This window comes from Cydia strobilella, chromosome 3 (genome assembly GCF_947568885.1).
Source record: "Cydia strobilella chromosome 3, ilCydStro3.1, whole genome shotgun sequence".
Lineage (NCBI taxonomy): Eukaryota > Metazoa > Arthropoda > Insecta > Lepidoptera > Tortricidae > Cydia > Cydia strobilella.
In genome coordinates this window covers 14,959,186-14,972,187 of record NC_086043.1, presented here as the reverse complement: position 1 = coordinate 14,972,187, position 13,002 = coordinate 14,959,186, and the positions used below count along the sequence as shown (strand labels likewise).

The 13,002-nt window shown below is 36.3% G+C and overlaps 1 protein-coding gene across 1 annotated transcript in view; it reads left to right on the top strand.

Moving 5' to 3' along the window:
• LOC134756014 (carbonic anhydrase 1) overlaps positions 1-11,866 on the top strand; it is a 36,591-nt gene extending 24,725 nt beyond the window's left edge. The window contains exons 3-5 of the mRNA XM_063692785.1: positions 1,570-1,787; positions 7,820-8,041; positions 10,284-11,866. Coding sequence (XP_063548855.1) covers positions 1,570-1,787; positions 7,820-8,041; positions 10,284-10,412 — 569 coding nt within the window. The 3' untranslated portion in view covers positions 10,413-11,866. The remainder of the gene's footprint in view (positions 1-1,569; positions 1,788-7,819; positions 8,042-10,283) is intronic.
• The last annotated feature ends 1,136 nt before the right edge of the window (positions 11,867-13,002 follow it).

The following is a 13,002-nucleotide window of genomic DNA, read 5'->3' as shown; positions in this document are numbered from 1 at the left end:
GTTGGGAACCCTGCCCAAGGGTCCCGGTTTAGTGATAAGTTTTTAGTATTTATTTTTAAGTTAGGTTTTTTTAGTTTTAGTTAGTTTATTTTATTAGTTATTAAATAAGATAATGTTTAATGTGGTTTCATGATTTAATTTAATGTAATGTTTGAGTTGTAATTTCTTGTATCCTTATCTAATAAGTATCCAATAAAAATTTAGTTCCTAAATCTCACCATTTTATAAATAATAGTTTTTACTCGCCGAAATGAGTAAATACGAGTATTTACTGGGTGCCTTGAGTAAATACCGAGTAAGTACTCAGTATTTACTCATCCCTACCCATCTCTATAGAATCCATGAAAACCTATTTCGTAGAGAACGTCAGATTGCATAGTTTACTTTCTTGCTTTCCATTAGGACGGACCAAGTAAGTATCTGTGGTTAAGTTTTCCCAATATAAATTATCTCGGCATACCAATAGGTTGCAATGGTAGTAGGTATGTAGTAGCTAGGTATGCATATACTTGCATGGTGATGTACAGTTATTTCAATAACAATAATATCCATAAAAAATAAATGAAGAAAAATATTATTTAAAAAAAATATATATATCCATAGCTCTGAGAAATCTTGCTTCGAGTCCTCACTTAGTCGACATTATCATTTATCACATTTTCAAGCTTAGTTTACCCAGTTACTAATGAAATTCTAAGAATCTTTTTTTTACCAACATCTATATTTACTCACAAAGATCTTACGCACGCGCGTAAGATACCTACAAATACAAACTATTAAAAGGTGGTATTTTTAAATGTTTGTAAATATTTAGGTAGTTTTTACTACTTACTTGCTCAATTCGATCGTAAAGTAGGTAAATTAGTTACTTGCGTTTGTTATGGACGTTATGGTGAATCTTGATCTTCAAAGCCAAGTACTTATACAAATGATTATCACCTGTGCATAACTAAAACTTATCATAATGGTTTCGTACTGTTGTACTTTGAATTGTAAATAAGTCAGGTGCATTAAACGCAGGTAATTTGCAGTTTCATCGCATTTTCCATTTCCCCAAAGTCGCAGGAATGGTGACTCACCTATCTACGTAGCTCGTAGCTACTTGCTGGATAGTCGCTTTAACATTTGTACAAATAATGTTACTTTACATAATAATCATTGCAACAAAGAGAAACTGATGCCTTCTTTGGATTATTGTCGGTTACAATTAATAATTAGTTTGGTAGGTATTCCAACTTCCTTAAGCTGTTCGAATGGTACAATTAATTACATCTATTTGGGGCATTTCCTATCAAAAGGGACCTTATTGTCGATGGCGCTTACGCCGCACAGCGTCGCGCGGCATTGTATTTATATCGGAGCATCATTAATAATAGCGTAAGCGCCATCGACAAGAAGGTCCCTTTTTATAGAAAATACCACATTTTATTAGTTTATAAGATAACATTGTCTAAGGTCTACTGAATGTCGCCGATGTAACAGTATGTTCGTCAGATGATGTCGAAAACAAATTACTTATTGTAACGATCCACGGCAGATTCTGATTATGGCTATCATGCATTATTCCAGAACTCCGCGGCGGCCCGCTCGGCTACGACGTTTACAAGTTGGAGCAGTGGCACTGCCACTGGGGCGCCAAGAACGGCGTGGGCTCGGAGCACACGGTGGACGGCCGCTCCTTCTCCGGCGAGCTGCACCTCGTGCACTGGAACACCACCAAATACAACAGCTTCACCGAGGCCGCTGGGCAGGCTGACGGGCTCGCTGTGCTTGGCGTGCTCTTGATGGTACATATTGGATTTCTTTCTTGAATGGAAAATTTGCCTGGCAAAATTTACCACACAGTTAACTGTAGAGCGCGATATATGTAAGTAATCAAAGGTGTACTTAATTTTGTATTGAAGCAACCAAAGTTGGTCTGCTGCATGCAACTACCAGAATGCTGCCGTAAAACGGGGTCAATAGAAATCGTGAAGTGAATAGAGAAATGTTGATGGATTTCTTTCAAGTTGTTATATTTAAAAACCTATACTATACCACTATACCTAATCACATTTTCAAGAATTAAGTTTATAAATATGTAGGTATGAGCTTCTCCCGGCTTTACTGTATGTTATTTGAATATTAATTTATACTATCGGGATGGATCTTTACCTAAGTACCTAATACTTATTAGATCTCTTGGGCTTCTTTAGGATGCAACCGGAAAAGGCTATGATGAGGACGAGATATACCTACCTATGAAATATCGCCCGAGGCCACAAAAATCACGATCCGCAACGACACGGATTATAATTTTCGGCGGCGTTTTTATTTGTCCAGTAATATGATTTGAGCGATTTGGCGTGCATATCGAATTACCAGTTTTTGTATTTGAAGAGTTGGATATTTGTTACAAAATATGTCCTAACATATTTATTGACCGAAGCGTTAGCGAAGGTCTCCGTTTATTAACTCGGGCATTTTGCTTTCGTATGTCCGAATGTTCTCTTCTACAGGTCGCAATTCTTAACCGATTCTCGTGAAATTTTGTGACAATATTTTATAATTAAATAGTTTTTTTTTGTCAATCCAGTTTTCTATGGCGCTTAAGACTATTGTGAGTTCACGGTGATAACGGATCAACGACCTAAGTATCTTTGTTTAACATTTTCTAAGCTTACCTAACGTCTACAGCTCACAGACCCACGAGTTGTAAATATTTTTTTCCACCTACACCTATTACGCTAAGTCGTTGATTGGCCACATTACGTGAACCGAACGCTGCGTTGATTGAAATTTCCGTTACCTATATCTACAATTCTACACATTTACACTTATATCCCGTAAAAAGTGCAGCGGTTAGTTCTGTCGATTTCATTTTAGCTGTTTGCTGAAAAAAAAGTATTCTACTTATACTATATAATAAATTAAATTGTATAATTTATTCAGCTATAACCACAGCGAGTGGTATCTACTGACACTTGATCATTCGCGCACTCTCCGTTTTAATATTAAGTAACTACCATAAGACGCGTTATCGTATTGTTTACATTAAAATTACTCATTCTTCAGAATTATCTGTACGCATTTTTAATACCTTACTCGTACTTTTTAAATAATGAGTACAGTTTAGAAAGAGAAGTGAGCAACTAACAACTCGGAGAATGGCGCGCCGCTTCCGTTCAAAACTTTCACCAGTTCGCGTCGCGTCGTTGGACTATACTGTGCTCTATTGCAAAAATGCGTAGCAGTATACTTATTTTTAAACTAATTACGAACTAATAATGTATGGTATCCGATCATACAATTTAGGGGAAGGTTGCTACCATCTAAATATGGGGCATTTTCTATAAAAAGGGATCTTATTGTCGATGGCGCTTACGCCGCACAGCGTCGCGCGGCATTGTATTTATATCGGAACATCGTTTATAATCATTAGGCTTGTTTAAAAGAACTGTATATTCTTTATAAAAATAAGGGTGAAATGTTGCAAGCAACTCGATAGTAAGTACTTTTAATCTTAGTAATTTAAGTCTAAGTAAGTGAAAAGTGTAAGTATAAGTCTTTTCTCTTGTTTATACATTTATATGCTATTGTATTAGTTGGTATAGTATTGTTTTGATTATGTACAACTACTAGGTACTACAAGTTTGCACTATTTATCATTACTTTTTAATTGTACCTCGATATGTGAATTAGGAAACTATAGGTCTATAAAAAATCAATTTGTAGCTATTAGCTAAGTTGCTTATGTTTACTTTAAGACTGTTTGTTTCTCAATAAATTAAAAAAAAATAAAAATAAAAAATAATAAAAAATAATGGCGTAAGCGCCATCGACAATAAGGTCCCTTTTTATAGAAAATACCACATATTTTAAAACCTACGCATGCTAGACAGAGATAGACAAGAATCGAATTTAAACTATCGTGAGACATATTAACTTAACTAACTTAGCGAGTGACTAAAAACACGTGAGTGTAACCGCTAAGTTAGTTAAGACTTAAGAGATAGACAAGGTACAAAGTGTCCTTGAGCGATCCAAGCAGCCCCATCCCCACCGCTTCCTCAGTTGCGCTGACTCGCGCCGCGCTTCTCGGCGACGAGTGACGTGTGTTTCGAGCGATGGCGATGTTAATAATTACGCGAAAGAGAAACGCAAATAAGTGTCATTATATTTGCATTTGTTTGAGTGTATTGACGGATGATGGTTAGAAATCTATTAATCACTAAATTTATAATAATAGTTTCTGGCCAGTTATTTTTATATTTTTGTTATTTGATACCTAGTTGCTATCAATGGACCGCATTATGTCCTATCATCGGACCGGTCCAATCATGGCAACTTTTTTTTTCAGTTTTTAAAATGTCATCTTAAGAAGGCTGCCATACGTCATGTACTTAACTTCCATTTATATATTTATTTTTATTTACTTATAATTGTTTCCACGCAAATAACAAAGAAAAAATATATTAAAAGAAATAAAAATGTCAATTTCTATAAGTCTCCTTGATTGGACCATCAGCAAAAAAAATCCTAAGTCCATTGATGGTGACTCCGTGGTCCAATCAAGGTGACCCTGGTCCAAACAAGGCAACAGTGCGAAATAGTAGATTGTTAACCAAGGGATGAAAGGCACTCATTCCTGCCGAGGTATTTTGGCGCTCGAACGCAGTGAGAGCGCCAATAGTCCGAGGCTGAAATGATGCGTTTCACCCGAGTTAAACACTCTACTTTTCATTTCGAATACGAGGAAAGTAAAATGCATTTTTTTTAAACATGACCAAGTATAAACTTTCATAGTACTTTTTAAGTGTATTTTCAGTTAACAATTTAGCCTAAAGTGTCGTAATTTATGGAATAGAGAGTCAAATATCAAAATGAAAATTGTATAACAAATCCATTTGAACTCAAATTTCAATTGCTTATCGTAAAAAAAAATTAAAAATCGTACTTCGAACGTAAAATGCTCTAGTGCAGACACGTATCATTTTCTGCGCACCTTTTAGAACAAATATGATCCTTTTTCAGAGCATGAGAAATGAAAAATCCTTTTCACGTTTTTTCTCCTAGATTATTTAACTGTATTCATTTGTCTGTAAGGTAACGAATACATATATTTCAATAGTTCAAAATTATCAAACTTGATTTAATTTCATACATGAATTGTTTAAATTATAAGGCAGCGAAATTAAGTGGTCCAATGATAGCAACCTTCTCCTAGGCGCTTGCATCAGCGCACCGCCCCACCCTATGATTAATATGGTTCTGCATTGGTCTTCTGTAGAGCTTCGGTAGTTACCAGAATTACCAGATACCTACTCTCCCATCAGTTAGGCTGATCCATTTATTATTATAGTCATGACGACATGAGCTAAATAACGTTCCGTTGTGCCCTATCTACCTACTTATTCACTTTATACTATGTTAGAAAATCTTCATACGCATTATTATGTTACATTGATCTTGTTATACAACAGGCTTCCATCTACTCGAGAACTAAGCCTTTAGCGTTGTGCAAATGAACAGAAAAACGTAAATAGATTAGATACGGCACTGAAGCCTTTCAGGCAATCCTTTTATAGCATAGCACAGAAAAGTGGTCTGTGTTTTATAGTGACACCAAAGATATATACTTATGTAATTCCGTATAAGTGCCTCGGAATATCAAGAAAAAGTTATACTCGAATAGATGGCGCCACACCTTTGGCCAATACTCGGGTACATGGCGTTGACACATATCAATAAAATAACATGGGTCAGTCATATGGCGTTCTTAAAAAATATCCCTACCTATATATATATATATATATATATACCTATATATATATATATATATATATATATATATATATATATATATATATATATATATATATATATATATATATATAGGTAGGGATATTTTTGATATATATATATATATATATCAAAAAAATTATATAAATGTATATATGCAGTATACATACACACATACACATTTTCATTTTTTGTTTTCAATGACAATAACCATCTATAATATCTATTCTCTTTGGTGACACGCAACTTCATTATTTACTGCCTGAGAGCAAAGAGGGATATAATAACATAGAGCGGTACTGTCATAGTAAATTTTGTAACCACAGAAAATTCACTGCCATCTATCGATACACTTTAAAACTAAAAATGAAGATTTATAAAAATACGATAAAATGTATTTAAATATTGATAAATGATTTTTTTATTTGCATTAATTATTTTTATATGATTTGACCCATGTCCTTTCACTGATATGCGTTAAAATTGTTAAATAACAAACGAAACCGTCAACGCCCTCTATACGAGAGTAGGCCAAAGGTAGTGGCGCCATCTGATCGAGAATGAAATTTTCGTGACTTTGCTGAGAGTGAATAACGCATAGAATTAGGTCGTCTGGCCTTTTATAATTGGCATGTCTAGTTAAGTAGGTACCCAGTTTAAATGAATAGTATTGCCTAGAGCCTAGAGCAGAATTCGAACTTAGAGCTGAATCACATGATATCGATTTGGTCGTAAGTTAGAAGGGCATGTTTACACTGAAGATTTATTTACTTACAACCTAAGAAATAAAAACGAAAGGCCTCCGATACCACCAGTTTCCGATGGCAATCGTCACTTGTCGTTTTGTAAAAAACGGGCAACTACGGAACCCTACACTGAGCATTATTCGTTCTGTGCAGTTACCTGCTAGAATACAAGATCAAGATCTAAAGTCCCACATATCTAAGAAACTGTTTCTTATCACTTGGGATTGCTGCGTCGGTGTCATGTAAATACTCTCCTTTACGTTATAATACCCAATAATGAATAACAAACTCCGGCGGCTCTAGGTCGAAATCTGAATACAAAGGAATTACATATCTGAATAAGATTTGCATCACAATACGTACATACGTGTGTATGAATAAGTGCCCTTAAATAAATATGAAAAGATGAACACAAGATATGATCGCTATTCGCCAACTTTCGCTCTTTGCCGACTATTTAATTTTTTTTAATTCTTTTAGTTATCGTTTTGCCGACTTTTTTATATTTCATATTGTTACTTCGCATTTAGCCGACGCTTTACGAAAAAAGCCTCAAACAAGGTATTTTGATAGATATCACGTGTAGTGTGGGTAAGTAATCGTATAACCGATGTGAGTTTATACGTTAACCGAATGTTCTTTGAAATACACGTCATGATCATGATGGATGGAGTCACAATACTGGATTTATCCATTTTCTATTTATAGCACGATCTTAGTAAGGTACAAGGTAAAAATTGTGAAGACAAGGCGTATGTAAATGAAAGTACCTACTTACTTAAATACAATTGGTCGGACATGCAACTGTAATTCGATTCATTTTAATTTATTTAAGGACCAATCAAATATAAAAAAAAACCTGTTGCACCAATAGAGATTTATCTTCACCATTTTCTGGCACTTTCTCGTGTTAGTAGACGACTTCACCAAACCCGGCTCAACTGACTGACTCTCCAAATAAAATAGCAGTTAAGCCTTGCTTAAGAAAATCAACTCGAAACTCCGACGTTCCTCCTTGATATTCATACTATTTGCACTATTAGGTAAGCCGAGCACTTTCATAATCTTAAGAGCTTCGAATTGGAAATTGTTGATTATCCTAATGCTACGGCTCGATGCACAAAAAACAAGTTTATGGACAAACACTAAATCTCTGTGTACAAACTTGGTCAAATAGGTCAAAAACGTCAGCTTGTGCGTAGCAAGTCAGCTTAAAAGATCCATAGATACCTACTCTTATCAATAAATTACACTTTTACCTAATGTAACACGTACCTATTAATCCTTTGCAGGTCGGCAGAAAGCACCCCGAACTAGACAAGGTGGTGCGCCTCCTACCCTTCATCCGACACAAGGGGGACAAGGTGACGATGTCGGACCCGCTGGACCCGGCGCAGCTGCTGCCGCCGCGCGCCGCCTACTGGACGTACCCCGGCTCGCTCACCACGCCTCCGTGCACTGAGTGCGTCACGTGGATCCTGTTTAAGGAGCCTGTTGAGGTCTCAGCTGAACAGGTAAACCCATTTATTTTCTCCTGCTGTATTGTTGACAACATTCGAAGTAGTTATAAAACCTTGTAGCCTGCTTAGCGCATTTAACCGCCTGGATGGTGGGTCTGGACGTCAAAACAAACAGATTAAACGGTAAATAAGCAATTTGCGTGCTTTCTCCCGTTTTTCGTCCGATATCTAAGGCGATATATAAATCCTAAAAAAACTACCGTACAAATCTCAAAAGTTACATGAAGTAATGTGACTTTAAACGTATAATTAGGGTCCTTCCCCGAAGGGTAAAAACGGGACCCTATTACTAAGACTCCGCTGTCTGTCTGTCCGTCTGTCACCAGGCTGTATCTCATAAACCGTAATAGCTAGACAGTTGAAATTTTCACAGATGATTTATTTCTGTTGTCGCTAAACAACAAATACTAAAAACAGAATAAAATAAATACTTAAGTGGGGCTCCCATACAACAAACGTGATTTGCTTTGCCGTTTTTTGCGTAATGGTACGGAACCCTTCGTGCGCGAGTCCGAGTCGCACTTGGCCGTTTATTTTAGAATTATAGCTATGACAGAAACAGGTACTTAGTATTAATATTAAGCTATCGAGATCACGTAGGTACAGTCATTATAAATAATTGAGTTAAGGATGACTTACGTTAGACCGGGCCGTGTCCGGGTCGGAGCTTCGTTTTCTATGGAAAGCATCACGTGATCACCTGTCATGTCATAGAAAAGTAAGCGCCGGAAGCTTCGGCCCGGACCGTGAGTGGCGTGAGTCATCCTTTATGCGGTGTAGGTGTACCTCTAGGCATAAATATAGATATTTCCTATGAATAACTGTATATATAGTTGGTCAAACTAAATTGGCAGTAAATAAGAACAAAAAAAACTATACATCCTTTTCTTTTGGGTGCTAGTACTAGTGTAAGACAAAGATAGTATGATTCTCTCCGTCTATGTTTGAAATGAGATCCTTTGACAAACTATAAGTAGGAACATCTTAATCCGTCGTACATTTTCTTTAAGTAGAGGAGAAGTACCTTTAATTATTTATTTATTAAATGATCTATTTGTTAATTTAAAAAAAACTACTACTTAAGTTAGTTTCTGGAATAAGTAACATTGTCTTCGAATGAAAAAACCGGCCAAGTGCGAGTCGGACTCGCGCACGAAGGGTTCCGTACCATTACGCAAAAAACGGCAAGAAAATCAGGTTTGTTGTATGGGAGCCCCACTTAAATATTTATTTTATTGTTTTTAGTACTTATTTGTTGTAATAGCGGCAACAGAAATACCTACATCATCTGTGAAAATTTCAACTGTGATAGAATTTTCTATCCAGTGATAGAATTTTTGAAAATTTCATAAGATACAGCCTGGCGACAGACGGACAGGCAGCGGAGTCTTAGTAATAGGGTCCCGTTTTTACCCTTTGTGTACGGAACCCTAAAAAGCACAGTGACTACACGCAACGCAATTACGCATTACATTGCGCACTTTATTAGATGCTATAAATGCTCCAGTTGGAAAATCAACTTTTACATTAAACGGTAGTGTTTAGTTTAGTCAAACCAGTTCCTTGGATAAATTCAGTCAGCAGTCGCGCCGCTTGCGGCAACTACCGGTCCCCGTGTGTTTGTTTACCTGTTTACCTACCGATGTTCACGGCCTACATTCTTCACTTTCAAAATCGTTAAGATAAGCGTGGCGTAGCCTCTTATCACATAACACGTAAATGTGACGCTTTAAACTCTTCCAAGCCTTCCGACCTTCCGACAAATCTGTTTTGACAGCACGCTCGATCAACTCAATGTCAACATTCAATAGGCATAGGGCCATAGGTATGATAACTTTTAAGATTTTTGCATTTACAAATGAGTGTACCCTGGCTCCTGCCAAAATAGAAATACACTAATAGTAATAATAATTTATGTCTAGTTCCTTAAGATAGTATTAAGTACTAGCATGTATGGACCATTATGAAGTCTGAATTAAACGAATTTTATTTTATTTTTTTATTTTATTCAGGAAGTCGCCTTAAACAGATATATCGAGCGGCTAAGGTGCTCACAAATATCTCTGTGGTCAAGGGGTTAGAGTGCGTGTTCAGATATTTTTGAGGACCTCCGTCGCTCCGATATATCTCATGTCGACTGTACCTATTTATCTCTTCCTAAAGATCAAAGCTAAAACTACCAAAAACTTATTTCTTTTGCGTTAGACGGAATTATTAAAAAAATTTTTGGTTTCAGTTGGCTCTGATGCGGAAATTACGGTGCGGCGAGGCCTCTTGCGGAGAAGAATCCATGGAGTTACTCCACAACTTCAGGCCGACGCTGCCGCTGGGCAACCGCGAGCTGCGCGACTACGGCGGCAACTAGCACCGGGCCCCAAGCTGCCCACCGTCCGCACTGACAGCTAGCGCTGCAACTCACGAGCTTCGCCTATAGTTGCTGCGGTACCAACGGACGACCGCGGATATAATGTCATCTTTCACTCTTGGATTATCATGTACAAGTGCGAAAGAACATTAATTTACAACGTCGAACGGCAGCTATATAGTACCGCGGCGGTTGGTAGATACCAGCGGTGCCATGCACGCGAGACGCGGGATGCACTAGAGTTCCTAGTTGCACACAAGTATTTTTTTATACCGTTGTATTATTATTAGTCGCCTCAGGTACTTACAGGGTGTTTTGTCCGCTCGGTGATGACTGATGACGGATTATATGAGCGGGTCGAAGGTTAAAACGATAAGTGGAAATCATATTATGAACATTCAAGTGCCTTAGGCTATCAGTTGTAATCTTAACAACATAATTGTAAGATGTTTTAGAATTCTCATTTTATGTAAGATTAATTTGTTTGTAATTGACCTTCCTTAGAAGGAAAACGCTTAGTTAGCGCAATTAACCGGTATATTCTATAAATTATATTATTTTATTTATTTAGTATGTTACCCTTTAGCTAAGTAAGGGTTTAGGTATAGTCAAATAGGGGTAACAAAGGGGCAAAACGATAAGTAACTATGTCAAAAAAATTAAAGTAGCATATGTACTGCAAAACGTTGTACGATAAATAGGTAATTCGCAACTCGTGTCGATTTAGAACACTCCCTACGGTCGTGTTTTAATTTATCGCCACTCGTTGCGAATTTCCTATTTTTCGCACTTGTATCGTAATTTACTATTATGGTCAATCTTTCAACTATCTACATTAGTTCATAGTAAAATATTTCTGTTTGATAGAGAGGTAATAACCTCTCGGTCCCCAATTACCCCAGTTGCCAGTACTCTCAAAGTAGGTATAGAATGTTATCGTTACCTACTTTATTAACCTGAACACTAGAGATTTGATTTGCAATGTCAGATTGACTGTTACAGTCTCATTTCATTACATTAGATTGATTGGCTATAATTGTAGTTATATGGTAGCTACAACCTACAACTTTACTAGAATTTACAACTTTATGGTTATACAAATACTTAATAAAAAATTACAAATTTTAATGAAGTTATTTTTGTATACAAATTTGAAGTAGGTACTTGTTTTATATATGCCTACTAGTCCATATTTTTGAACGCTGTTAACCATATTTATGTAGGTATCAGAGCTAGCAGTAGTTTTACAATCTTGTATGTGATATATACGTGCATTAATTGTTATATGTGTAATTGTGTAGCTATAGTAGTAGGTATGCTAGAACCGTGCCTCGATAAATGTGCCGCAGTTATGTTAACTGTGACGCTAGTGAGTTTACATTAGACTTGCTAATCAGAGATATGCTTGTAATAAGTAATTTACAAAAAAATAAAAATATATATGTTACACTTAACTGGATGTCCTTTTTTTTTTGTTACGATATGATTCCTTCCTACCTTTGAAATTTGTGCAAACAATTTCGTCCAGTAGTGACTTCTAATTTAAAGCAATTATCACAATAAGTACCTAGCTAGACCCTGTCTAAGCTAACTTTACCGACTTCGCAGTGACAAAGAACATTTAATTAACTTAATAAAAATACTTAAATGACATGAGGTATATCTAGGTCTGAAATAACTAACTTATAAAACTTAAAAACTAAAACTAAAATTAAATAAAACTAATCTTAAATCTAATACTAATCTTAATCTTTATCAGTGACAAAGTATGACAGCAACATTACCACATTAATTTTGACGTTTTTGATGGCGCCGTCTTTGTATCATTGACGAGCTTTTATTTCAAAGCGACAAGGTTGTAAGTAGATTTACCTACTGAACTTTTTATGGGCAGTCGAGACTGTGCAATCAGCTAACCTATTCAGCGCTAATCACGACACGTTGTCGTTTCGCCTCTACGAAGCATTTTCGCTACATACCGGGTAACTCATGCTATCGGCTACGACGTAGTAAACGACCGTAGCTCAGCGGTGAATGTGTTAAGTATATTCAAACGTTCAAACAAAGAGGGATATAATAAGATAGAGCGGTACTGTCATAGTAAATTTTGTAACCACAGAAAATTCACTGCCATCTATCGATACACTTTAAAACTAAAAATGAAGATTCATAAAAATACGATAAAATGTATTTAAATATGGATAAATGTTTTTTTTATGATTTTGACTCATGTTCTTTCACTCATATGCGTTAAAATTGTTAAATAACAAACGAAACCATCAACGCCCTCTATACGAGAGTAGGCCAAAGGTACTGTCGCCATCTGATCGAGAGTCAAACTTTCGTGATTTTCGAGGCACGTTTTTTCCTTAGACTGTATCCATCTATCGCAAGTAGTTATAGACGCGCCACCGAGCGACCGGAGAAAGAATATTCTTATAACATTTTGGCAGCATAGGATTTTTTCTCTGTCGATACTGTCGATAGATGGCAGTGAATTTACTGTGGTTACAAAATTTACTATGACAGTACCGCTCTATAATATTATATCCTCTTTGCTACTTGTATATACTACTAGCTTTTGCCCGCG